At 45.6% G+C, this 27,987-nt stretch overlaps 1 protein-coding gene across 2 annotated transcripts; it reads left to right on the top strand.

Annotated features, from left to right (window-relative positions):
* Positions 1 to 14,560: 14,560 nt before the first annotated feature.
* KLHL15 (kelch like family member 15) lies at positions 14,561 to 27,590 on the top strand. 2 transcript variants are annotated; one of them, XM_077294596.1, is made up of 3 exons: positions 14,561 to 14,685; positions 21,753 to 22,464; positions 25,892 to 27,590. In XM_077294596.1, exons 2-3 carry the CDS (start codon positions 21,760 to 21,762, stop codon positions 26,999 to 27,001), a joined length of 1,815 nt encoding a protein of 604 aa, XP_077150711.1. In that variant the 5' UTR covers positions 14,561 to 14,685; positions 21,753 to 21,759; the 3' UTR covers positions 27,002 to 27,590. The 2 variants fall into 2 exon arrangements, with proteins under 2 accessions (XP_077150711.1, XP_077150710.1); XM_077294595.1 differs by having other exon boundaries at positions 14,640 to 14,844.
* The last annotated feature ends 397 nt before the right edge of the window (positions 27,591 to 27,987 follow it).

Genomic DNA, 27,987 nt, shown 5'->3' with positions numbered 1-27,987 from the left:
TTTGCCGTTCAGACACACCGCAAAAAAACGCGGCGCTTTTGTCTGCAAACACGCCGGCGTAAAAAGAATTGACATGTCAATTCTTTACGCAGCGGCGTGTCTGCGTATCCCCCTAGGGCCCCATATTACCTTCCACACACAGCGCCTTTGTCCTGGGTGTCGGCGTCTTTGTACGGAGGGGTTGACACCCAGGACCGGACGTGACGTCGGACAGGAAGAGGGAAGCCCCCGCCCCCCAGTGAAGCAGCATGGAGTCCTTCTGTGTGTGTGTGTGCGCGTGTGTGTGCGTGTGTGTGTCCCCATGCGACGCTAGTGCCACCATTGTGCTAAGTCGCCGTATGGGACTACTACTCCCATCCGGTATTAGGATGGGAGAGTTGTCCCTGTGTCCGGCGACTTAGCACAATTGTAAAGTTACACAAAACACCTACACACAATACACATACATGACACACAGTACATACAACATATAACACACAGTATATACTCACCAACAGCACACTTGTAGGCGAAGCCCTCGATCCTCCAGGAAAAAATCCAAAAATAATAAACCAAATTCATACTCCCTGTCCGCAGAATCCATAAAACGAGTGTCCCACGCCGATCGGCTGCTCTCCGGCGATACACTGCCAGGAGCGAAGCTCCTAGCAGTGTATCGCGTACTGTTCCGGAGTTCAATGACTCCGGCGTCTCGGTTAACAGCAGTACAGCTGCGTTGAACTTTCCCACGCAGCACTGCCGTTAAGCGAGAGTGCCGGGGTCAATGACCGCCGGTAAACTCGCTCGCGCATGCGCAGTGACACACCGACAGGAACTATGGCTCCTGTCAGTGTGTTGCTGCAGCCGTGGAGAGCAGACATATCTCTGGATGTGTCTGTTCTCCATGGAAAATCTTGATACGTGGCACTTAAATATGTGGCAATTAAATACGTGACACGTGGCACTTATACGTGATACGTGGCACTTAAATACGTGGCACTTAAATACGTGATACGTGGCACTTTGATACGTGGCACGTGTCACTTAAATACGTGGCACGTGGCACTGAAATATGTGGCACGTGGCACTTTGATACGTGGCACGTGGCACTTTGATACGTGGCACGTGGCACTGAAATATGTGGCACATGGCACTTTGATACGTGGCACGTGGCACTTTGATACGTGGCACTTTGATACGTGGCACGTGGCACTTTGATACGTGGCACGTGGCACTTTGATACGTGGCACGTGGCACTTTGATACGTGGCACTGAAATATGTGGCACGTGGCACTTTGATACGTGGCACGTGGCACTTAAATACGTGGCACGTGGCACTGAAATATGTGGGACACGTCGCACAAAAAAGTTACATGTAGTTTTTTTTGTGTCGACGGTCCGCCGAAGCACGACGCATCCGTCGCACGACGGATGCGACATGTGGCAATCCGTCGCAATGCGTCGCTAATGCAAGCCAATGGAGAAAAAACGCATCCTGCAAGCACTTTTGCAGGATGCGTTTTTTCTCCAACGACGCATTGCGACGGAAGCCAAAAAACGCTAGTGTGAAAGTAGCCTAACCCTAACCCTAGCCCTAACCCTAACCCTAAATTTAGCCCCAACCCTAACCCTAACCCTAACCCTAACTCTAACCCTAACCCTAACCCTAACCCTAACCCTAATTTTAGCCCCAACTTGTCTTCTCCTGCCGGCCGGCAGATGGCAGCAGATGGCGGGCGCACTGCGCATGCGCCCGCCATGATGAAAAAGCCGGCTGGCAGGAGAAGACAGAAGAGGACCCAGGGACCCCGGGTGAGTATGATAGGGTCCCCGAATCCCCCTATTTCTCTGTCCTCTGATGTGCGATCACATCAGAGGACAGAGAAATAACTGATCGCTTTTTTTTTTTTTTTTTTTGCGGTCGCCGGTAAACTGTTAATTACCGGCGATCGCAAAGCAGGGGTCGGTGCAAATCGACCCCGATCATGTTCTTTGGGGTCTCGGATACCCCCGGCAGCCGAGACCCCAAAGAACATCCGGGTGCCGGGCGGCGGGCGCACTGCGCGTGCGCCCGCCATTTTTTCCCGGAAAAAAGATGGCGGCGCCCATGGGGAGACACGAGGAGCACCGGGGGAGGTAGGTAAGTATTGGGGGGCTATTGGGGGCCATCGGGGACCACATTTCTCTGTCCTCCGATGTGCGATCACATCGGAGGACAGAGAAATTAAACGGCAAATCGCGTTTTTTTTTTTTTTGTTGCGACCGCCGGTAAACGGTTAATTACCGGCGATCGCAACTCGGGGGTCGGTAAAAACCCCCCGAATCATGTTCTCTGGGGTCTCGGCTACCCTCGGCAACCGAGACCCCAGAGAAAATCCGACTCTGGGGGGCGCTATTCACTTTTTCCACAGCGCCGTTAATTAACGGCGCTGTGGTTTAAGTACCCTTAGCGGCCGCCGTTAAAAGGCGTATCGGCGGTCGTTAAGGGGTTAATAGTAGTGCCTACGGTTATTTCTCACAGGTCTAAATTTCTGAGCTTTAAAAATAACTGTAAACTGTTTTTTGCTCTGAAGCCCCGTTCCTCTGGTGATCCTATCCAGCAGGTTAAAATTGTCATATCTCTGTTGCGTGGCGACCCCCAGGATTGGGCATTTGCCCTGGAACCTGGGAATCCGGCGTTGCTTAATGTAGACACCTTTTTCAGGCGCTTGGGTTATTGTATGATGAACCTAACTCTGTAGAGCATGCTGAGAAAACCTTGTTGGCCCTGTGTCAGGGTCAAGAAGCGGCAGAATCATATTGCCAGAAATTTAGAAAATGGTCTGTGTTGACTAAATGGAATGAGGATGCTTTGGCTGCAATTTTCAGAAAGGGTCTTTCTGAATCCGTTAAAGATGTTATGGTGGGATTCCCCACGCCTGCTGGTTTGAGTGATTCTATGTCTCTGGCCATCCAAATTGATCGGCGCTTGCGTGAGCGCAGAGTTGTGCACGCTATGGCATTGTCTTCCGAGCGGAGTCCTGAGCCTATGGAATGTGATAGGATTGTGTCTAGAGCTGAACGACAAGGATTCAGACGTCAGAATGGGTTGTGTTTTTACTGCGGCGATTCTGCTCATGTTATTTTCCCTAAGCGTGTCAAGAGAATCGCTAGTTCTGTTACCATCAGTACTGTACAGCCTAAATTTCTGTTATCTGTGACCCTGATCTGCTCATTATCGTCATTTTCTGTCATGGCATTTGTGGATTCAGGTGCCGCTTTAAATTTAATGGACTTAGAATTTGCCAGACGTTGTGGGTTTCCCTTACAGCCTTTGCAGAGACCTATTCCTTTGAGGGGTATTGATGCTACACCATTGGCTAAAAATAAACCTCAGTTTTGGACACAGTTAACCATGTGCATGGCGCCAGCCCATCAGGAAGATTGTCATTTTCTGGTGTTGCATAATCTGCATGATGTTATTGTGCTGGGTTTCCCATGGTTACAGGTGCATAATTCGGTGTTGGATTGGAAATCTATGTCTGTGACTAGTTGGGGTTGTCAGGAGGTTCATGGTGACGTTCCTTTGATGTCAATTACCTCCTCCCCCTCTTCTGAAATTCCTGAGTTTTTGTCAGATTTCCAGGATGTATTCAATGAGCCCAAGTCCAGTTCCCTTCCACCGCACAGGGACTGTGATTGTGCTATTGACTTGATTCCAGGCTGTAAGTTCCCTAAGGGCCGACTTTTCAACCTGTCTATGCCAGAACATGCCGCCATGCGGAGTTATGTTAAGGAGTCTTTGGAGAAGGGGCATATTCGGCCATCTTCTTCTCCATTGGGAGCAGGTTTCTTTTTTGTTGCCAAGAAGGATGGCTCCTTGAGACCCTGTATTGATTATCGCCTCTTGAATAAGATCACGGTCAAATTCCAATACCCTTTGCTCTCTGATTTGTTTGCCAGGATTAAGGGTGCTAGTTGGTTTACTAAGATTGACCTTCGAGGGGCATATAATCTTGTTCGTATTAAGCAGGGCGACGAATGGAAAACTGCGTTCAATGCGCCCGAGGGCCATTTTGAATATCTTGTGATGCCATTCGGACTCTCTAATGCTCCATCTGTGTTTCAGTCCTTCATGCATGATATATTTCAGAATTATCTTGATAAATTCATGATTGTATATTTGGATGATATTTAGATTTTTTCGGATGATTGGGAGTCTCATGTGAAACAAGTCAGGATAGTATTTCAGATCCTTCGTGATAATGCCTTGTTTGTGAAGGGGTCTAAGTGCCTCTTTGGAGTACAGAAGGTTTCTTTTTTGGGCTTCATTTTTTCTCCCTCATCTATAGAAATGGATCCGGTTAAGGTTCAGGCCATTCATGATTGGATCCAGCCCACATCCGTGAAGAGCCTTCAGAAATTTTTGGGCTTTGCTAATTTTTATCGCCGTTTCATTGCCAACTTCTCCAGTGTGGTTAAACCCCTGACCGATTTGACGAAGAAAGGCGCTGATGTGACGAATTGGTCCTCTGCGGCCGTTTCTGCCTTTCAGGAGCTTAAACGCCAATTTACTTCTGCCCCTGTGTTGCGTCAGCCGGATGTTTCTCTTCCTTTTCAGGTTGAGGTTGACGCTTCTGAGATTGGGGCAGGGGCCGTTTTGTCTCAGAGGAATTCTGATGGTTCCTTGATGAAACCGTGTGCCTTCTTCTCTCTAAAATTTTCGCCTGCGGAACGCAATTATGATGTCGGTAATCGTGAGTTGTTGGCTATGAAGTGGGCATTTGAGGAGTGGCGACATTGGCTTGAGGGGGCTAAACATCGTATTGTGGTCTTGACCGATCATAAGAATCTGATTTACCTCGAGTCTGCCAAACGGCTGAATCCTAGACAGGCCCGATGGTCCCTGTTTTTCTCCCGTTTTGATTTTGTTGTCTCGTATCTTCCGGGTTCTAAGAATGTTAAGGCTGATGCCCTCTCTAGGAGTTTTTTGCCTGATTCCCCTGGGGTCCTTGAGCCGGTCGGCATTCTGAAGGAGGGGGTGATACTTTCTGCCATCTCCCCTGATTTACGACGGGTTCTTCAGGAATTTCAGGCTGATAAACCTGACCGCTGTCCAGTGGGGAAACTGTTTGTTCCTGATAGATGGACTAGCAAAGTGATTTCTGAGGTTCACTGTTCTGTGTTGGCTGGCCATCCTGGGATTTTTGGTACCAGAGATTTGGTTAGTAGGTCATTTTGGTGGCCTTCTTTGTCACGGGATGTGCGCTCCTTTGTGCAGTCCTGTGGGACTTGTGCGCGGGCCAAACCTTGCTGCTCACACGCCAGTGGGTTGCTTTTGCCTTTGCCGGTCCCTGAGAGGCCTTGGACGCATATTTCTATGGATTTTATTTCAGATCTTCCGGTTTCCCAGAGGATGTCGGTTATCTGGGTGGTTTGTGACCGGTTTTCTAAGATAGTTCATTTGGTACCTTTGCCTAAATTACCTTCCTCTTCTGAGTTGGTTCCGTTGTTTTTTCAGCATGTGGTTCGTTTGCATGGCATTCCGGAAAATATTGTGTCCGATAGAGGTTCCCAGTTTGTTTCCAGGTTTTGGCGGGCCTTTTGTGCTAGGCTGGGCATTGATTTGTCTTTTTCTTCTGCATTTCATCCTCAGACAAATGGCCAAACCGAGCGAACTAACCAGACTTTGGAAACTTATTTGAGATGCTTTGTGTCTGCCGATCAGGATGATTGGGTGGCTTTCTTGCCATTGGCCGAGTTTGCCCTTAATAATCGGGCTAGTTCTGCTACCTTGGTTTCACCTTTTTTTTGTAATTCTGGGTTTCATCCTCGTTTTTCTTCGGGGCAGGTTGAGCCTTCTGATTGTCCTGGGGTGGACTCTGTGGTTGACAGGTTGCAGCAAATTTGGGCTCATGTTGTGGACAATTTGGTCTTGTCTCAGGAGGAGGCTCAGCGTTTTGCTAACCGTCGGCGGCGTGTGGGTTCCCGGCTTCGGGTTGGGGATTTGGTCTGGTTGTCTTCCCGTCATGTTCCTATGAAGGTTTCTTCCCCTAAGTTCAAGCCTCGGTTTATTGGTCCTTATAGGATTTCTGAGATTATCAATCCAGTGTCTTTTCGTTTGGCCCTTCCAGCCTCTTTTTCCATCCACAATGTTTTTCATAGATCTTTGTTGCGGAAATATGTGGTAACCGTCGTTCCCTCTGTTGATCCTCCTGCCCCGGTGTTGATTGATGGGGAGTTGGAGTATGTTGTTGAGAAGATCTTGGATTCTCGTTTTTCAAGGCGGAGGCTTCAGTATCTTGTCAAGTGGAAGGGTTATGGCCAGGAGGATAATTCTTGGGTTGTTGCCTCTGATGTTCATGCTGACGATTTGGTTCGTGCCTTCCATTTGGCTCGTCCTGATCGGCCTGGGGGCTCTGGTGAGGGTTCGGTGACCCCTCCTCAAGGGGGGGGGTACTGTTGTGAATTCTGTTCTTGGGCTCCCTCCGGTGGTTATAAGTGGTAGCGCTGCTGTCTGTCCTTCACAGCAGTTATCAGGTGTATCCACTCTGGACTGGGCTATTTAGTCTGGCCTCACCCTTTAGTCAGTGCCAGTTGTCCATTGTATTCTGGAGGATTCACATCCCTTCATTGTTTCTCCTGCTTCCTGGTCTTTTCACCAAGATAAGTTCTGCTTGTTTTGCAGCCCACATGTTGTGGGCCTCATTGTTCAGTGCATTTCATGTTTTTTCTTGTCCAGCTTAATCTGTGTAAGGATTTATGCAGTCAAGCTGGAATCTCTGGAGAGGCAGATATACCCTCCATATCTTTAGTTAGATGTGGAGTTTTTTGTATTTTCTGTGGTGGATATTTCTTAGTATTTTAATACTGACCGCATAGTTCTCTGTCCTATCTTTCCTATTTAGCTAGATTGGCCTCCTTTGCTAAATCCTGTTTTCAGCCTGTGTATGTTTTTTTCCTCTCCTCTCACAGTCAATATTTGTGGGGGGCTGCCTATCCTTTGGGAATTTTCTCTGAGGCGAGATAGTTTTTCCTTTTCTATCTATAGGGTTAATTAGTCCTTCGGCTGTGTCGAGGTGTCTAGGATCAGTAGGTACATCCCACGGCTACTTCTAGTTGCGGTGTTAAGTTCAGGGTCCGCGGTCAGTATAGATACCACCTTCTCCAGAGTACGTCCAATGCTACTCCTGGGCCACCAGATCATAACAGGGATCGCAGTCACACAGCTCAAGAGTTGTGGACAGCTATCCAGGCCAAGTTTGAGCAATGGCTGTCTCCACAGAACCTGGATGCAGGGAAGGGCTTGTGCAATAACGTTGCAAACCTGGTGGCGGGCCTACACTGAGGAAACCTCACATGCGTGCCTTGCATGGCTCACGTCCTCAACCTGGTGGTACAGCAATTTCTCCGCCACTATCCCGGCCTGGATGTGCTACTACAGAAAGCACTCTCGCTGAGTGATCACTTCTGCCGTTCGCACCCAGTGGGTCATTGACTTGCATGGCTACTGAGGTCTTTCAGGCTACCGGTTAACCGGTTGATATGCGATGCGCTCACATATTGGAAATCCATTCTGCACACGTTGCAGTGACTGTGGCAGCAGCGACGATCTCATGCAGTATATCCTTTTGCATAGCTTGGGACAACGCAGTACGGACGTGGTGCAAATCACACTTGCGGATTGGGCACAAATGAAAGACTTCTGCACAGTTTCAAAATGGCTATTAAGATGCCATCATCAGCATCATTATTTCGATCATCTACCTGCTGGAGCACACTTTAAATAGTCTGAGGGAGAAAATGGAGGTCCCAGAGGAGGAAGGAGAGGATGTGGAAGGGATAACAATAAATATTTCTAAGTTACGGACTGTAGTCGCATATGCGGGTGCCATAGGAGGGTGGATTACAGCGATCGAGGGGGACTCATGGTACCAAACTGTTAGTAAAGGTGCAGGAGCCAAGAAACAAATGAAGGAGGATGAGGAAGAAGAGGTGAGGAGCTCGCAACAGCAGGAGATGAAGAGGATGATGATCCACTCTCTGTTGTCCGTGGTTGGCGGAAGGGGACATAGGAAGCAAGCTTCAGTTTTACTCTGCCACCAACACATCTTGGATTTGTACCTCATATAAAGAACTGACACATGAGCATCTTCTTACTGCACTATCTGCAACATGATGCCAGTATTGTTAGGATTAGAAATAGTGCTGACTACTGGGTTGCCACTCTGTTAGATCCATGGTACAAGAGTAAATTTTTGCCAGGTGCTTCCTCCCGAAAAGGGACAGGCGCATGCTGGAGTATCGAAACACGCTTGTAGACAATCTTAAAAGTGGTTTTCCCCAAGACAGCAGTGAGGCACACAGTGTGCATCACAATTATAGACTTCCAACCCTGGGAACGTCGAGTCGTCAAAGCAAAAACATTAGCAGCAGCACTGTAAGTGGCAGAAGCAATTTCTGTGAGTTGTTTCACACATTATTGAGACCAGCTCGTGCACCAGCAGCCCAGAGTACTAGTCTGAAACATAGTGAATGACTGGAGAGGTAAGAGTATCTCAAGCTCAACATCAATGCCATCTGTGTGGGCATTGTGCATTTGCAAAGAAATTTGACTACTATATTCATTAGTCAAAACTGGAGACAATTATTCTTGGCAAATATCCCTCTTCAGCAGTAGCATAGCAACCGGGGGGCAGAGGGGGCCATCACCCAGGGCCCCGCGCTCTGGGGGGGCCCACCTGGAGCTACGCTACTGTAACTGTATCGGCACGCGCAGAGCGCCGATACAGTTACATTCTGAGGCAGAGCAGGGGGACTCGATCTCCCTGCTCTGCCGCCCAGCTGCTATGGGACCCCTGAGCAGGCGGGGGGCCCCGGTATCAGCAGTGGGCCCCCCGCCCATCATCGCAAGGTCAGCTGTACCGGCATTTAGCCGATACAGCTGATCGCATTGATGGGAGGAGCACTACACGCCTCCTCCCATCATCCCCCTGCCAGCATCTGACGTCACCGACGCCAACACTGACAGCAGGCGCGATTACATCACTGCCCGGCGCCCGCTGTCAGGAGATGAGCGGGCGCTCAGAGATGCAGAGGAACCAGGAAGAAGAGAGGTAAGTATTTCTTTTTATGGGGTGCTGCCTTATACTATAGGGTCCGCCTATGGGGTGCTGCCTTATACTACAGGGTCTGCCTATGGGGGTGCTGCCTTATACTACAGGGTCTGCCTGTGGGGTGCTGCTTTATACTACAGGGTCTGCCTATGGGGTGCTGCCTTATACTACAGAGTCTGGCTATGGGTGCTGCCTTGTGCTATAGAGTCTGCCTATGGGTACTGCCATGTGCTATAGGGTCTGCCTATGAGGAGTGCATTATACAATATAGAGTTTGCCTATGGGGAGGGCATTATACTATATGGAGGCTTATGGGGAGTGCATTATACTATATGGAGGGTTAAGGGGAGTGCATTATACGACATGGAGGCTTATGAGGAGTGCATTATACTACATTTAGGACTATCTGGTGCATTATACTATATGGAGGCTATCTAAGGGGGCATCATACAGTGTTGAGATTACAGTGAAGGGGCCATCATACAGTGTTGGAGCCATCAAACACAGTTTGGGGGCTACTAAGGGGTTAGTATACTGTGTGGTACTATACATTGAGTGGGCATTATACTGTGCATAAGAGAGCATCATACTGTGTATACAGGAGCTGTACAGGGGCAGACTCGGGACATTATTAAATGTAAAGTGGGCACTTAGTGTTATAGGGAAACTCAGATTACTGTGACTATCAAAGGGGCACACAGGGCATTATTACTTTCTAGGGGGCAAAATGTGGGCACTGTTTTCTAGGGCAAGTGCGCCCAGCATTAGTATATTATAGAGGGTTGCTTTAGAATTTAGAAGGCACAGAGAACCACACAGCAGGTGCAGTCACATATGGCAGCAGCTGCTTAGTATTGGGGTATCAGGTGCAGTAATAGGGACACATACGGCAGCAGCAGCTCAGTATTGGGGTATCAGGTGCAGTAATAGGGACACATACGGCAGCAGCGGCTCAGTATTGGGGTATCAGCAGGATGAGGAGTTTGTGCAGGTTGGGCATAGATGGTGATGGCTGGAATATGAGAAGTGAAATGTGTCTTTGTTGTATTCTCTGCAGACGAGTCCTGGGTGGAAGAAGTTGTCATGTCAGTCTAGGCCAGATGGAAAAGACGGGAAAAATGAACGATTCCATCAGAAAGGACGTCAGCGGTAAGGCACTATCTGTAACTATGCTGTGATCTCTTATATGTTCTGTAGGGCTGGTATCTACCACTGACCATATGGCGGTAATATCAGTATTGGTCTTTATATAGACATTACCTGGTCAGTAACAGCGCTGTCATCTGCTGAGGTTCTCCTCCACTATTAGGATACGTCACCCAGTTGTAATCAAGGTTACCTGGTTAGGGGCCCACTCAGAAGTTTAGCCTCCCCCCCCCCTCCCCGATCCAAAACCCTAGCTACGCCTCTGCTCTTCAGGATTTCTCCCAAACTTGTTGCCTTCTAGACCATGTAATCTTATGGCCAATTTTGCCTGACTGGTCCAGTTGAAAAAAAAAAAAAGCTATTGCAACTGCAGTAAAAACTGTAACAATTGCTGCAAGTTTTTACAGGTAGAACATTTATGTTACATGTTCAAATAAAAAAAAAAATCACAAACCCACACAAACACATGGAAACACTGTACCTGTTTTTTTATGCAGTTTTGACCAGGTGTTCAAAAACATCTCATCATGTAAATAGACCCTTGGGGGGATTATGCAGAATAGAATTTGGAATCTACAATGTGACTTTACATAAAGTAAAATGTGTTTACCTGTAAAAAGTGGTTTTTAAAATACGATTTTGATGTTGTTTTAACTGCAACCCAACGTAATGTAAAAGTCCCGAACTGCTCCAGGCATTTACAATGTCTGTGATAAGCTTGTAAGTGTCTGCAGGGATGGAGGATCCCCACGTCCTCCTCTTGTCTTGGACTCTATCTTCTCCCCAGGATCCTCCATGTACTTGCCTGGACTCTGTGATATTTCCGCAGGGATTCTGCAGATGGAAGCCTCAATCCTGGAAAGATAAAAGAATTACCGTACTTTCTGTCCTGGATTTTGATGCTGCTGCTGTTGCCCTCTTGTGGAAAAAAACAGCACAGCATTCCAGTTGTATTTCAACTTTTTGGTCTTCTGAATGTAAATTGTTATTACCATTTTGCTTCATTGACACCTTCATTGCCCCTTGGCTTCTGTGAACTAAAATTGTTTTCCCTATTCTGTGCAGTCCTCCTTTTTTAACTAATCCGCAATCTGGTCAGAACGTCTTAACTGCACGGAAAACTTAACAGTTTGGATAAAGTTCCTTTTAGTTCTTGGCCAATTGATCCTAGCAAACTCATCTGAGCTGACTGCTCTGAGTACTGTCATTCTTCTAGTCCAAGCCTATATCAAGCCATGAGTAACTCAAAGGGCTATAAGAGCCTAAGGCCTCTTTCACACTTCCGTCTTTCAGCTCCCGTCAAGATACGTCGATTTTTGAGAATGCAGGATCCTGCATTTTCTCATAGACTTGTATTAGCGACGGATTGTGACGGCCGGCCATCCGTTTCATCCGTCGTGCACTGGATCCTGCATAAAAAAAACGGTCCGTCGGGACCGAGAAAACGTTCAGAGGAGGCTTCTTTCACACTTCCGTCGGTAGGAGGCCGTCACAAAGCATCGGCGCAATGTACCGACGGACAGTGGTGATTTTCTGCACAACGTGGGCAGCGGACGAAGTGTTTCAACACATCCGCTGCCCATAGTAAACTCCCAGGGAGGACGGGGTGGAGTTCTGGCCAAAACGACGCATTGTGACGGATCTAAAAAGACGGAAGTGTGAAAGTAGTTGAATGTTTTTTCTGCACGTCGGAAAATCGGTCAGCGACGAATCCTGCGCTGCCCGTCACTGGCTACAATGGAAGCCTATGGGCGCAGGATGCGTTGCTGACTGTGAAAAGCAGGAATCCAGCGATGGGTCCAGTCTTTTCAAACTGAGCATGCATGGAAGAATTTCCCGTCAGGGAAATTCTCTCTCGCTCACTCTCTTTCTCATTTTACTATTGATGCTGCCTATGCAGCATCAGTAGTAACAAGAGATAATGTTAAAAATAATTAAAAAAAAAAAAAAATCAATATGTGAGAATATTGATATTTTTTATTTTTTAATTATTTTTCACCTGGTTTGTGTTGTGTATGCGTTTTCGCAGTGGAAAACCGCTGCGAAGACGCATACACAACAGGTGCACATAGCCTCGACGGGTCCGTCAGAAAGATGGGCCCAGTGCACCCGTCACATGCGTTTTGACACTATTTTGTTAACGTCCGTCGCTACGTCTCGGCGACGCAGCAGGACGGGAGAGTCCTGACGGAAATGTGAAAGAAGCCTAAGTTCAGACCACCAGCACAGCAATGCTGCTGGTCCAAACTAAAAGAATAAATGATACGCACTCTGCTTAGATGCTAGGTGCAGGCTGAACCTGCACCGGGTCCAGAGGTCATAATCGAGAGAAAAACAGCCGCACTCAAAGAGTCTTGTTATGTCTGCAAAGAAGAAAAACTCTTGTGTTTATTATGTATACAATAGAAGTTCACCACAGGAAAATTCAAGGGACAAAGTAAGGTATCAAGATAACGAGGTAACGTTTCGACCCTGTTCCGGGTCTTTGTCAAACCTCACTAGAGAAAATAGAGAGAATCACCATTAGGTTGGTGTAAACAGACAAACAGAAGTCCCAGCTGGGGCTTAAAGTTAAGTAGAATATGGAGCCACCCCAGACGGCAATCTAACTCCTACGGTACCCACCATGTCTGCCATGTTTGTATATCTATGGAGTCCAGAGAATGGTAGTCCTTCAATACACTGCAATATTGTGGTAAGCAGCAGGGTGGCTCAGTGGTTATCACTGTTGCTTTGCAGTATCGGGGTCTTGAGTTCAAATCCCACCAAGCACAACATCGGCAAGGAGTGTGTATGTCTTCCCTGTATTTGTGTGGGTTTCCTCCCACACTCTGCAGACATACTGATAGGGAATGTAGATTGGGAGCCCCATCGGGGACAGTGATGAAGGACCCCCGGAGCCGGTCATGTGATCGTACCGGGGAACTGTGGCTGCCACTGCCAGGAGGGCACTGAGGAGTGCAGGGTCACTGTCAGTGTGATCGGCAGGACCCAGGAATCAGTGTTATTTTATCAAGTCAATTATGGAACTAGATCTAAAGGCAAATCTTCTCCCTCAGTATTAGGCCACGTTCACACTATCACTATTTGGTCAGTATTGTTACCTCTGTATTTGTAAGCCACAACAAGGAGAAGAACAATCAGAGGAAAAGTATAATAGAAACCCGTCACCACGTCTGTATTTTTCACCCACTCCTGGTTTTGGCTGCTGAGGTAAAAAACTGACCAAATACTGAACGTATGAACGTGGTGTGAATTAGGAAGCCACCATCTTCCTGCCCTGCAGACAGCCCCGGCCCTCTGATGAACGGTCTCACTAGAAGGGCTGTGCCCTATGTTATAGCGTGCTAATGTATTGGGAGCCTGTGTATAACATGGGGCTCCTGGTTAGGGGCTGAACGGGTGGCTCTGCTTTCACACTAGCGCTTTGGTATGGTGCGTTGTGATGTGTAGCAATCCTGATGCATCCCGATCCAGATTGCATCCCTACACTTAACATAGGGACGCATGGACCTGCGGTTGCATCAGGACGTATCAGGATCAGTATGTGTCAGGATTGTTCATGTGCTCCCAAAACGCAGCTTGTTGTGAATTTTGGGTGTTAAAAAAATCTGCCAACATCCTGATACGTGGCAGCGCATCCAAAAAACACGATTGTCAATGTAGACACCCCCGAGTCAGGCTGCCTGCGTCCAGTCTGCATGTGGATGTCATACTGCGCACGCTCGGAGAACCATTTATTTTTCCTATCACTTTCACCAGGCTCTCCCCTCTCCTCTCTCCTCTCTGCCCCAGAAGTCAGAATTTCACATTTCCAACCAAATCCTGATCAGGATGCAGTTCCTGCGTTTGCAGAAAAAATACGGCTGCAGATAAATTGCGTCCAAGAGGGAATGACTACAGCAATGTACAAAACCGCCACATATTAGAAAGTAATACATAAGACCACAACCGAGTAGCAGGGGGCGCTGTTCTCAAGAGCTAACAATCTGAGGAAACAGCAATGCTATAAACAGTCTGTACTGCTTCACTAGGTACTTATACAGGTGTATAATGAGGCCCTCACTGTACAGGCAAAGACCTGGAACCATGACAGTGGAAAACGTATTTTTATTTAAAAAAGAGCCGGTTCACCAGCCGAAAGGGCCCGCTCTTCATGGTGAGCGGAGCCGAATGAACCGGATCACGAAAAAGAGCCGGACTCGGACTGCCCATTACTGGCTGACCAGGCGGCCACTGCCCGCTGCACATGATGCAGGCCCCGCCCCGCCCTGTCCCCTCACGGATCGGAGGGGAGGAGCGTCTGCCGCCATATTAACTAAGGGAAAGTTTATCCCGACGGAAAAGACGAATGAGACAAAAATAAACCAGCCAATCAGAGAAGCCCATGATGAAAATCCACCAATGGAAATGTGCCGTGGAGTGACACGACTTCCGGAGCTGCTTCTTGGCCTGGACGCCGCAGGTAGTAAGGTGCTGCTGTCTGGGTGGAAGCGGACGAGTGCGGCGGGGATGCGGTGAGCATGTGTCTGTGAGGCGGGCGGGCACGGAGTGTGGAACACAAAGGCCGGATGTTCCAGCCACGGCTGTGCAGGACGCATCCCTTCAGTGGACGGGCTGCTAGGTGAGTATTGTGTGTGCTGGATGCACCGGCTTCACCATGTATGGACGAATGCTCCGCCCACGTGATGCCTTTCACAGACCGGAAAGCTGTAACACTCTGTGCTGCTGCTGTGTGCCCCGGTGTAGCGGCTTCCTAGCTGCAGACGGTGGCGAGCTGGGCCCGTCCCCACACTGTGCTGCCCACCCTGACAGACACGGCGCATGTGGAGCGGGGTCCTGCCGCTAGTAATGTGCCCACTGCCTTGTAAGCGGGGGCTTTCTGCTCTAGGACTGGGGGCTCCTCCTTTCATGCACTCGGCATTTTTAAAGGGGGATTTCCTATGTTAACCCCTTCATGACAGGACTGTATTTCAGTTCCACCATCCCTCCTGTATAACTCTCCTTCTGTCATCAGATGTTAAGGGCTATACCCCGCTGCTGTAATGTTCTGATTGGTGGGGTCTGACTTCTGGGGTCACATCGGATGGGTCTGAATGACCGCCATGTCATATGCTTCCTCTAGCCGGGAGTGCCCGTTGTCCTCCTCTGTGAAGGGCTGGTTGGATATAGGGGAACAAAGCTTCGTTGTGTTATGTTTTGCATGTGGGACAATCAGAGCTGATCCCATAGGATCATCCCAGCATCCAGCACATTAGATGTTCTGCTATCTGGTCCTCAGGCAGTAATACCTGATGGATGTATATCCAGACTATAGCCGCAGCCCTCATTCAGAACGTTGGGGGGAGACCAGCTGTCGGAAACCCACCGAATATCATAAATATTACCTCTTGGTATCTTAGATAAGGCGAGATCTAATTTATCTGCCGCTCTCTTTTATGACGGCTATTATTTGTAAATGGGTTGATTCCAGGGTGAGGCCACATAACAGGTGCTTTGCTCGGAGACTGAAACCGTAAGGCCGGCGTCACACTGGCGTTTTAAACGGCCGAGTGCAATGCGATAAAAAATCGCATTGCACTCAGACCAATGTTAACATATGGGGCAGCTCCCACCAGCCGACTTTTTGTCGGCCGTTTTCCTCGGTCCGAGACAATCGCAGCATGCTGCATCACGCAGTTTATGATCTATTAGTATACCCAAGTCTTTTTCACACGTGCTGTTGCTTAGTTCTATTCTTCCCATTCTGTAGATGTAATAGTTTTTCTTGGCCAGATGTGGAATTTTGCATTTCTTCCTGTTAAATACCATTCTTTTAGTGGCTGCCCATTGTTGAAGCTTATCTAGATCCTTCGGAATCCTTTGTCTGCTCTAGTGTTCGCTATCCCTCCTAGGTTTGAATTGTCTGCAGATTTGATCAGTTTACCTTCAGCTCACTTATCTAGATAATTTATAAAAATGTTGAACAACACTGGAGCTAGGACAGAGCCTTGTGGTACCTTAGGGTACTGTCACACTCTGCAACTTTCCAACGATCACGACCAGCGATACGACTTGGCCGTGATCGTTGGAAAGTCGTTGCGTGGTCGCTGGAGAGCTGTCACACAGACCGCTCTCCAGCGACCAACGATGCCGAAGGCCCCGGGTAACCAGGGTAAACATCGGGTTACTAAGCGCAGGGCCGCGCTTAGTAACCCGATGTTTACCCTGGTTACCATCGTAAAAGTAAAAAAACCCAAACAGTACATACTCACATTCCGGTGTCCGTCAGGTCCCTTGCAGTCTGCTTCCCGCTCTGACTGAGTGCCGCCGTAAAGTGAAAGCAGAGCACAGCGGTTACGTCACCGCTGTGCTCTGCTCTTACATTCCGGCCGGCAGTCAGTCAGTCAGAGCGGGAAGCAGACTGGGAGGGACTTGACGGACATCGGATTGTGAGTATGTACGGTTTGTTTTTTTTTTACTTTTACGATGGTAACCAGGGTAAACATCGGGTTATTAAGCGCAGCCCTGCGCTTAGTAACCCGATGTTTACCCTGGTTACAAGCGAACGCATCGTTGGATCGCTGTCACACACACCGATCCAACGATGACAGCGGGAGATCCAGCGACGAAAGAAAGTTCCAAACGATCTGCTACGACGTACGATTCTCAGCAGGGTCCCTGATCGCTGCTGCGTGTCAGACAGCGATATCGTATGGATATCGCTGGAACGTCACGAATCGTACCGTCGTAGCGACAAAAGTGCCACTGTGTGACAGTACCCTTACTTGAATCACAGTTCCAATTGGATGTGCAACCATTTATTACCCCTCTTTGAGTTCGGTCACTGAGCCAGTTATGAATCCAGCTAACCCTTGTTATCCTTGTCAATCCCATACATGGTCATTTTCTTTCAATAAGGATAGTACGAGATACTTTATCAAATGAAGGTGTCATTGGTTTCAGATCTTCCAAATTCTTATGCCTCTTGATAAATATGTAAAGGCCAAACCGTGAATTGTCTTTACCTTCAATGTGGTCACATTGAGTCATATGATGTAACTGTTGCCAAAAATCCAAACCTTAAAACCATGTTTTCTCTGGAGCTGCAATCATACAGCCAGGCTCTGAGTCATTCTGCCTTTGGTTTGAGCAGCATGAATCACCTGACAGATTCCCTTTAAGCATCATTTCCTGGACACTGCAAGCCAGATGCATTTCTATAGCTGGATACAGCTGGTCTTGTGTACATCCCCTTTTAACTCGAATACACTTGAAATGCTAAAGCAATATATTTTCATACAAGCCCTTAACCCCTTACTGAGCTCTGCTGTACTATAACTGCGGAGGTCAGATCCCCTGCTTTGATGCTGGCTCTGGCGGTGAGCCCACATCAAAGCCGATCCACCCTCCACTATTGACTAGTGAAATGCCGCTGTAAAACGCTGACAGCTGCATTTAACCGGCGCTTTCGGCCATCGGGCCGGAAATGAGCGCATCACCGACCCCCGTCACATGATCGGGGGTCAGCTATGCGTCGGCATGGCAACCTGAGGTCTCCTTGAGACCTCTATGGTTGCTGATGCCGGCTTGCTGTGAGTGCCACCCTGTGGTCGGTGCTCATAGCAAGCCTGTAATTCAGCTACATAGGAGCGATCTGATGATCGCTGCTATGTAGCAGACCCGATCAGGCTATGCCAGCTTCTAGCCTCCCATGGCTATTGAAGCATGGCAAAAGTAAAAAAAAAAAAAAAAAGTTTAAAAAAAATATAAAAGTTTAAATCACCCCCCTTTTGCACCATTCAAAATAAAACAATAAAAAAATCAAACCTACACATATTTGGTATGGCCGCATTCAGAATCGCCCGATCTATCAATAAAAAAAAAAGCATTAACCTGATAGCTAAACAGCATAGTGAGAAAAAAAATTAGAAACGCCAGAATTACTTATTATTATGCAATAACGGGCGATCAAAAGAATGTATCTGCACAAAAGTGGTATCATTAAAAACGTCAGCTCGGCACGCAAAAAATAAGCCCTCATCTGACCCCAGATCATGAAAAGTTTGAATTTTTTTTTTTTTACCACTTAGATAAAAGAGAACCTAGACATGTTTGGTGTCTATGAACTCGTAATGACCTGGAGAATCATAATGGCAGGTCAGTTTTAGCATTTAGTGAACATGGTAAAAAAGCCAAACAAAAAACAAGCGTGGGATTGCACTTTTTTGCAATTTCAGCGCTCTTAGAATTTTTTTCTCGTTTTCTAGTACACGACGTGCTAAACCCAATGATGTGGTTCAAAAGTGCAACTTGTCCCTCACAAAACAAGCCCTCACATGGCCATATTGATGGAAAAATAAAAAAGTTATGGCTCTGGGAAGGAGGGGAGCAAAAAACGAGAACGCAAAAATGGAAAAGGGCAAGGTCTTGAAGGGGTTAAAGTAGATAAACTAATTGAAAGCAAAATATTATTAATTTTTTTTTTTTTAAATTGACGAAAACCATGCAATATCATATGTTTGTGAGTAGAAAAAGTAAGTGAACCCCAGTTTTCAGTGTTGGGTGTGACAGCAATAACTAAATCTAAATGTTTAGGCTATGTTCACACGATGCAGTTTTCGCTGCGGATCCGCAGCGGAATTGCAGCTGCGGATCCGCAGACGTTTTCCATGCAGGGTACAGTACAATGTTACCCTATGGAAAACGAAATCCGCTGTGCCTACGATCCTTTTTTCGGCTTGAAAATCAGCGCGGATTTTCAGCGGAAAAAAAGTAGTAGCATGTCAATTCTTTCTGCGGATTCCGCAGCGGGTTTCCACCTGCACCAATAGGAAAATGCAGCTGGAAACCCGCAGTAGAAAAAGGACTGAAAACCGCAGTGAAAACCACCGCAGGTTTTGCACTGTGGATTTCACAAATCAGGACCTGAAAAATCCGCAGCGAAAAAAGGATCGTGTGAACAAGCCCTTATGGTATTGATTAGTTCTTCACATCAGCTTGGAGGAATTTTAGCCTGTTACTTCATATAAATCAGCTTCAACTCTGTTGTGGGATTTTATCCAATGAACTCAGAATTCATTGTTCCTACAAATGACGGCAAGCTGTACTGGCTGAGTTCCAGCAAAACTGACACAAACCATGATGCTTCCACCACTTCTTTGGTTCACAAACAGTGTGAGGCTTTATGCTGTAAAGTGTCTTTTCTTTTTCCAAACTTAATACCGTACTTTAAACCAAAAAGCTCTATTTTGGTCTCACCATCCACAAAACATTGTTTCAGTAGCCTTCTAGTTTGTTCAAATCTTTAGCACCTGCAGGTGGTCAGTAATGTTGTTTTTGGGGGACAGTGGGTGTCTCCTATCATATACCCCATTGTTGTGCAGTGTTTTCCTGATGGTGGACTCATGAAGTTTTAAAGCGCAGCTGTCAATTTATTTAATTTTATATATTGGTGGTCCGTGTCCTGAGACACACCATCACCGTTCAGTCAAAACACTGTGTGTGCACAGCTTCTGCAAAGAATTGACGTGTGCACATAGCCTTAGAGTGGTGCACAGGTTCAAAAGTAAGTCTATGGGTCTTTCACAGATCAGTGTACGGACCCTTTGAGCCTTTGTACCATTCTGTGTGCATCTTGTGTGGGAGCTACAGACTCCAGAATGTTGTTTTGACCCATCTGTAGAAGACACACACCAATCGGAAACACAATGCAGAGCCTATAATATATAAAAACTTCTATAAATGACAGTTACACTTTACCATGAGTTATGAGTGAGGCTTAAAATTGATTAGGCCTCTTTCACATTTCCATCGGTACGGGGCCGTCGGCCCGACGTACTGACAGACGTTGTGCAACTAGTGCACAACGTGGGCATCGGATGCAGTTTTCAGACGCATCCGCTGCCCATTATGAATTCCGGGGAGGAGGGGGTGGAGTTCCGGCCGCGCATGCGCGGTCGGAAATGGCGGTTTCGACGGACGAAAAAACGTTACATTGAACTTTTTCCGTCACGAAGGGCTGCAAAATCATGACGCATCCGTTGCACGACGGATGCGACGTGTGCCCATTCGTCGCAATCCGTCATCAATAAAAGTGAATGGCAAAAAAACGCATCCTGCGGGCACATTTGCAGGATCCGTTTTTTTGCCAAAATGACGGATTGCGACGTATGGCAAAAAACGAAAGTGTGAGAGAGGCCTTAGAGGTTTCCTTAGGTTCCTTTGTGACCTCAGACTATTACACACTTTGCTATTGGAATGATCTTTATTGGTCAATCTCTCCTGGGTAGTGTCATAAAGATCTTGAATTTCCTTTTTGGTACACAATCTGTGGATCGGTGGAGTCCAAACTTCTTAGGGTTTGTTTCCACGTGGCGTTTTTCCTCAGTATTTGAGGCGGATTGGATGCTGCGTATAGCCGCAGCGTCCAGATGTTACAGCATAGTGGAGGGGATTTTATGAAATCTCGTCTCCACTATGTGCGCACGGCCTCATGCGGCGGCCCTGCGTATCCGGACATGCAGAGCGTCTTTACTGACCGCAGCATGTCTATTTATCTTGCGGAGACACTTTGTCTCCGCAAGATAAATAACCCGGTCTATGAATACGATGCGTTGTTTCCGGATGTGTTTTATGAACACATATGGAATCAGCGCTCGTACAACAGGCGGCGGCGCCTTGGGCGGAGCGGGGTATCCGCTGCGTCCAAGCGCTGCCAATACGCCCCGTGGATACATAGCCTTAGAGATGGTTTTGTAACCTTTTCCAGCCTGATAAGCATCAATAACTCATCTGAGGTCCTCCAGAAATCTCCTTTATGTCCCGATTCACTTCCAGAAACATGTTGTGAAGATCAGACTATGGGTGTGGTTTCTGCTTGCTGTTCAGTAGTTGGCGGCACCCACTAACGTATATATTTGTGATTATTTTCAAATACAGTGTATCTCTGTTCTCCTTTTGGTGATATTACCACTAGTCATAGTATATGTTTATATTGCATTTTGGAAGTGTTATTTTGCATATCGTATCTTGTTTTTTCATATCGAACATACACTTCCATATCCTTTTCACCTCCTCAACAAACTTTATTTGGCTCCCCCCCCCCCCCCCCCCCCAAAAAAAAAAAAAGGCTCACCCACTCACACCTATTTGTCATCCCATTGATTAAAAACACCAAACTACATTCATTCATTTCACTTACAAATAATCTGCTTATCCTAAAGGTTCACATCTTTTAGTCACTCAGACGTGATATTGGATCATTTTCCTCAATGAAAAGACCATCTAATATTTTTAACGAATATATTTGATTTGCTCCTCTTTATCTACTTTCACGACTGATGTACTTTTAAGTCAGATTTATCTAGAAATATGGAGCATTCTCAAGAGTTCACAAACTCTCAAGCACAGTTTTGTTTTTTTTTTTGTTTGTTTTTTATAGGTTATGATTGTTGCAAGTTACTGTATAAAATGTTTAATGACTTGGATACTAAATGCTTTTTGGATTGCTAAAGTAAATAATAATACAAAATATTTTAATGTATTTCTCAGGTGATTCATGGCCGGGGACGTGGAAGGGTACTCTTCTTCAATCCATGATAGCAGTGTCACTGCGGGGTTCAGGGCACTGTATGAGGAAGGCCTGTTGGTTGATGTCACCCTTGTGATAGAAGATCACCAGTTTCAAGCACACAAAGCACTCCTGGCCACTCAGAGTGACTACTTCCGTATCATGTTCACGGCTGATATGAGAGAACGTGATCAGAACAAGATCTACCTTAAAGGATTGACCGCTACAGGCTTCAGCCACGTGCTCCAATTTATGTACTATGGTAACATAGACCTTAGCATGGCTACCGTCCATGAAATTCTCCAGGCGGCTATGTACGTGCAGTTGACTGAAGTTGTGAAATTTTGCTGTTCTTTCCTCATGGCTAAGATTTGTCTGGAAAACTGTGCAGAGATTATGAGGCTTCTGGATGACTTCAGTGTGGACGTTGAAGGTGTCAGGGAGAAGCTTGACATGTTTCTATTGGAAAACTTTGTTCCGCTTATGGCTAGACCTGACTTTCTTTCCTACCTTAGCTTTGAAAAGCTCAAGAGCTACCTGGACAATGACCGTCTGAGTCGGTTCCCCGAGATTGAACTGTATGAAGCTGTTCAGGCTTGGTTGCGACATGATAGGAGACGCTGGAGACACACAGACACCATCATTCAGAACATCAGGTTTTGTTTGATGACTCCATCCCATGTCTATGAGAAGGTTAGTGAGCTTGAAAGCACTAGACAAGATTCTTCACTTAGCTAGGGCACCACCACATCAATAGGTAAGATATAATAAGGGTGGAAGGGTAACAAACTAGAAACAGTTTGCAATAGAGATAGCAAGGAAGGAATACCCTACTTTTTACTTGTTTCTGTATCGTTTGATTTTTTTTTTTTTTACATTATTATTTGTTACATATTTACAGCAAATAAAAATGACGTATATGTATAGAAAATATATTAGCGTGGTCCTTCTTAACCTGGTTATCAGTACTTATCCTTTTATTTTGTGTTGCATTTACTGGCATTTTTTCAGGTGTTTTTTTTTTTTTTTTTTTTTTTTTTTTTTTTTCTTTTCAGACCAAAGCCCTTGACCTGTCTAATTTTAGTTATGATTTATGTACAGGCGTCACTGGACCAGACACCATCATACAGAATTAAAATGTACACTATGTAAAGGTGTCGAGAACAAGGGCATGGATCAAATATCACATTAGTGTAGTCAAAGGATGATGACAGGCATCCAAAGTAAGAGTGCATGGCCAAAAGTATGTGGACACAAGACCATCTCTTGTTAAACATCTCATTCCAAAACAATTGGCATTAGTAAAGTGGACCTTGTCCCTATCGTCTGCTGTAGCTTCATCCACACTTTAGGCTTTCCACAAGATTTTGGATTATGGCTGCTGGAATATGTACCCAGTTAGACATATTGTTGGCTTGTGATATGCATTACAATAGATCCCAAAGGTACTTGATGTTTAGTTTGGGGATATGTGCAGTTCTTCATCAAACTGTTTTTCTGTACGCTTTTATTATTTTACACTTCTAATTGTGTGTTGCAAAATTTTCCAGAACTGATGTGCTTCATTTTAAATATCTCCCTAGACCCCCTCCATCATACAGCACTGACCATGTCTCATCTGCTCCAGCATGGCATGGATTTGATAAATTGACAATTTGAGATAGGATGCTACTATCATTGTGCTTTTCCAAGTCTGAGCTCTTAACCCTCATCTATTTGTTTGTACTTTGCAGACTTTGCCAGTGTATGCGACTGGCTCGGCCAATTATAGGAGATGTTTACTAACTTGTGACCATGTAATGTATGTATAGGAGTGACTTATAAGGTTTGTTTCCATGGGTCATGGCACTGCTGGATTTCTGCCCCCCAAAATTTCCTAGTGAGCCCCTTTTTCCTTTCCCTTCGGTAGATCATGGAATATCAACAGACTCGTAAGCAGTCATATAATTAGTGCTGTCGGGGTGTCATTCACTGAAAGAAGCAATCCAGAACCCCATAAATGGGAACCTGTGGGTCGCTAAACTAATTACATTACTAGATGGGGTATTAAGCCAGACAACGTCAAGATTCAAAGCAGATTTTCTCAGTAATAAAATATATATTTGTGGCCTGGAAGGTATGGTTAAACTTTAAAGAGAACCTGTCACCAGGTCAAAAGTGGTCAGCCTTTGCCCTTATTTTATTCCCTCTTTTCCAGGTATTCCATTCATTTCTGCATTTACTTGTTGTTTTTCTATCTGCCAATTTTGTTCCAGAGAGATGGGTCTATTTTACTTAGTTTTCATTTTTATGATGTTTACGAAGAGGGTTAATAATGGAGAGCAGCCTAATGACTATAAATGCTAGCAAGAAATAAAAAGGTACATGGCTCTGGAACCATACAGCAGATGACAAAAAAAGCAACTTGTGGGAGCAGAAGGCGTAAAATTGGTCGCTTCTTTCCTGGTGACATGTTCTCTTTGAATCGGAACCCTTGTGGTAAGTATAATGCAGGGGTTAGGAGCTGATATGCAACTCAGTCTTAAGATCTTCTGTCCCACACTGTATTGTCTTATAGAAGAAGAATCTGTGCTTTTACATTTGTGTGAAGAATTAAAGTAGATGTGTGCCTACATAAATTTTTAATAGCTACAGGTAAACTGAGGTAAAGTTTAGGTTTACTATAAAGACCTCACAGACCAGGACCGTTGATGCCTCGATCTAGTCTGTTGTAGGTAATTGTTTTACCTTTTCCATGCTGTTTTTAAATTGTAGTTCTCCCTTAATAGGGTTGGGCAGCCACTACTTCTTTTTTTTTTTTTCTCTTTTTTTTTTTTTTTCCCTTGACGGCCTAGCGTTGGCCATCAATATGTAATCGGCAGGGATATATTATCTGGCACCCCGCTGATCAGCTGTTACTGACTTCCAGAAGATCTTGGATGCTGCTGGAACAGAGCAACTCTGTCCTGTCAATAGTATCTGAGTAATGCAGATTCACCCCTTGTTCAGTTGAATCTGCAGGACTCATCCACAGCCATTATTGAAAGGACTGATGTGCTGTGTTTTGGTAGCATCTGAGAACTTTTGGCAGGTAACAACTTATCGGCAAGGATACTGGATGTCAGACCCCCACCGATCAGTTATTGGTCTCTCCTGGTGATAGGCCATCAATAAAGAAAAAAAAAAAATAGTGACCAACTCCATGAAGCTCTCCAACACTAAAAAGTGTGAACTTGGTCTGACAGTAGATGCACTCATTCAGAGGACTCCCAAATCTGAGACATCTGAAAAACTGTCATGTTTTAGCAAAGTGCACAAAGGATGTATCCACCACTGCATTTTTAATTGCTAATGTTTATTGGCCTTTACATTGTGTTCTTGAATAGAACTTTTTATATATGTATAACCCTAAACGTCCACGTTTGTTAGGTGGTTCAGGACATTCCTTTTAAAGGGAACCTGTCACATGAAAAACTTCCATTAGCCTGGAGATATGGGGTTAATTTACAGGTTAATAGCGTTATGAGCCTGGTTGTTGCCTGCACGGAGAACCCTGCTAATGGGAGAAAATAAAAATTTATTTCCCCCCAGCAGGCTCGCTCTTTCAGTCACTGTATAGAGTGGCAGCTGTAATCATGCCCCTGGCAATGACTGACAGCCAGGTCTAATGCTGAGCGAGCTGTCAGTCAGTGCTGGGGGCATGGTTACAGCTGCGTACCATCCCTATGACTGATAGTGAGCATGCTGGAGGGGAATAAAGTACATTTCCTCCCGGCAGCGGGGCTCAAAGCGCCGGGCAGGTTAAGAGCTCAACCTGAAAATGAACCCCATATCTGCAGGTTAATAGTGTGGGGTTTTTTGTTTTGTTTTTTTCCAAATGACAGGTTTCCTTTTAGTATTTGGAGCAGATCAAATGGTTGATAAAATGTAAGATTGTAACTCCACGGTTTTAGCAGGATTAGAAGAGGACAAGAAAATAAGACTTGCCTTTGTCTGTGTCGTGGGATTGGTGGTTTACTATTTTACACTTCTACCTCATCTAAACAAATATGAGGCTATTTTAATTTTCTGTAATACATGTAATGTAGATATATTTTCTAATGGCATTCTCTCACATAGAACATTTGTGGTTTTCTTTCAGGTGAAAACCTCTGAGTTTTACAGATATTCCCGTCAGTTGCGGCATGAAGTTGAGCAGGCACTAAACTACTTTCATAATGTAAGTGAGCAACCATTAATGGAGATGAAATCCAATCACATCCGGTCAGCGAAACCCCACACAGCGGTGTTCCGAGGGATGATAGGACATAGCATGGTAAACAGCAAAATCCTCCTTTTGCACAAGCCACGCGTTTGGTGGGAACTTGAAGGACCTCTGGTACCTCTACGACCTGATTGCCTGGCAATTGTCAACAACTTCGTCTTCCTACTTGGAGGAGAAGAACTTGGTCCAGATGGGGAATTTCACGCTTCATCAAAAGTCTTCAGATATGACCCACGTCAAAACAATTGGGTGCGAATGTCTGATATGTCTGTACCTCGGTCTGAGTTTGCGGTGGGTGTTATTGGGCGATATATTTATGCTGTCGCCGGAAGGACGAGAGACGAAACCTTTTATTCGACTGAGCGCTATGACATTGTAGAAAACAAATGGGAATTTGTAGATCCTTATCCCGTTAATAAGTATGGCCATGAGGGCACTGTCCTCAACAGTAAGCTGTTTATCACTGGTGGGATTACATCCTCTTCGACGTCCAAGCAAGTTTGTGTTTTTGACCCAAGTAAAGAAGGAACGGTGGAACAGAGAACTCGGCGGACGCAGGTCCACTTGAACTGCTGGGAAAACAAGTGCAAAATGAACTACGCCAGATGTTTTCACAAGATGATATCTTACAATAGCAAACTCTACGTCTTTGGGGGCGTATGTGTTATTTTAAGAGCATCTTTTGAATCTCAGGGGTGTCCCTCTACCGAGGTTTATGACCCTGAAGCGGATCAGTGGACTATTCTGGCATCTATGCCCATTGGCAGGAGTGGGCATGGAGTAGCTGTTCTGGATAAACAGATCATGGTGCTTGGCGGACTATGTTATAATGGTCACTACAGCGACTCCATCCTTACTTTTGACCCAGAAGAAAACAAATGGAAGGAAGATGAATACCCTAGAATGCCTTGCAAGCTGGATGGCTTACAAGTATGCAGTCTCCATTTTCCAGACTATGTTTTAGAGCACGTAAAACGATGCACTTAACAGTAATATGAAATTCCTGCTGCAGGGTTTTGTTTTTTTTTGTATTTTTATGTCTTAAGCAGCTCGGACCTTTACCCTTTCTATACTTTGTGTAAGCTCAATATTGATTGCAAAGTCCCGACACTGCAAATGGTTCTGGCCTGAATCGTGCATAATATCAAATTTGGTGTGAGTACATTTTAATTTTTTTTTTTTTTTTTTTCCTATGATCTTACTTGAACACCTGTTTGAGTTTTATTTCTTAGTATTGGATCTGCCACTTGGCATGAAAAGAAGAAATCTTATATATTCAGTTAAGGCTTATTATTAGACATTGAACATGTGCAAAAATGTTTCCTGTAGAACTATCAACATTTCAATATCTGCATGACTCAGGCCTCTTGCTACCTCTAAGGTCCTTTTATAGGTGCAGCATTTGTCATAGTATTGAAATATGTGACCGCTTCATCTGGTCCATAAACATTATTACCCCCAAAAAATGGCAGCTGTAAATGAGGGTGCACAAAGCACAACTATTCATGAGGTTTGCAGAACCCTCAAAACAAAAGGGAAAACTTATTGGCTAATAAATGTATTATTGCTGAAGTGACTAAGTTAATGCTTTTTTAAACACTTTTTTTTTTTTTTACAGTTATGGCATGCCCTATGAAATATCCCTCATACCGTTAGTATTAAGGCTCTTTAAAGTTTTAACAAGTCCATCGAAATATAAAGGGTTTATTTTGTGAGCAAAATCTACGTACTACTGGTACTGGCTTATGCACATGCATTTATTACTGGGATGAATCATTTCTAAATGTATGTTACTGGGGTACTTTTTTTTTTTTTTTCAATCTCCGTCTTAAGGTGAAGTTTTTGATGTGTATTATGGCTGTGCAACAAAAACACAGCACCTTAGCTATAGCAAAGTGGATTGGATTTGTAGAAATCTCGTGCCCACTTTGCTTTTTTTTATGCAGCATAAACTGACCTGCGGTGCGTGTTAC

Source organism: Ranitomeya variabilis, chromosome 3 (genome assembly GCF_051348905.1).
Source record: "Ranitomeya variabilis isolate aRanVar5 chromosome 3, aRanVar5.hap1, whole genome shotgun sequence".
NCBI classification, from domain to species: Eukaryota; Metazoa; Chordata; class Amphibia; order Anura; family Dendrobatidae; genus Ranitomeya; species Ranitomeya variabilis.
The sequence above is the reverse complement of the archived record's forward strand: the minus strand, read 5'-3'. Positions and strand labels throughout refer to the sequence as shown.

What these genes read in the sequence shown, in the direction of transcription:
- KLHL15 (XM_077294596.1), top strand. Translation starts at nt 21,760, where the DNA reads ATGGCCGGGGACGTGGAAGGGTACTCTTCTTCAATCCATGATAGCAGT. An exon ending in CATCCCATGTCTATGAGAAG is followed by an intron (nt 22,465 to 25,891) that starts GTTAGTGAGCTT and finishes GTTTTCTTTCAG; the next exon opens with GTGAAAACCTCTGAGTTTTA.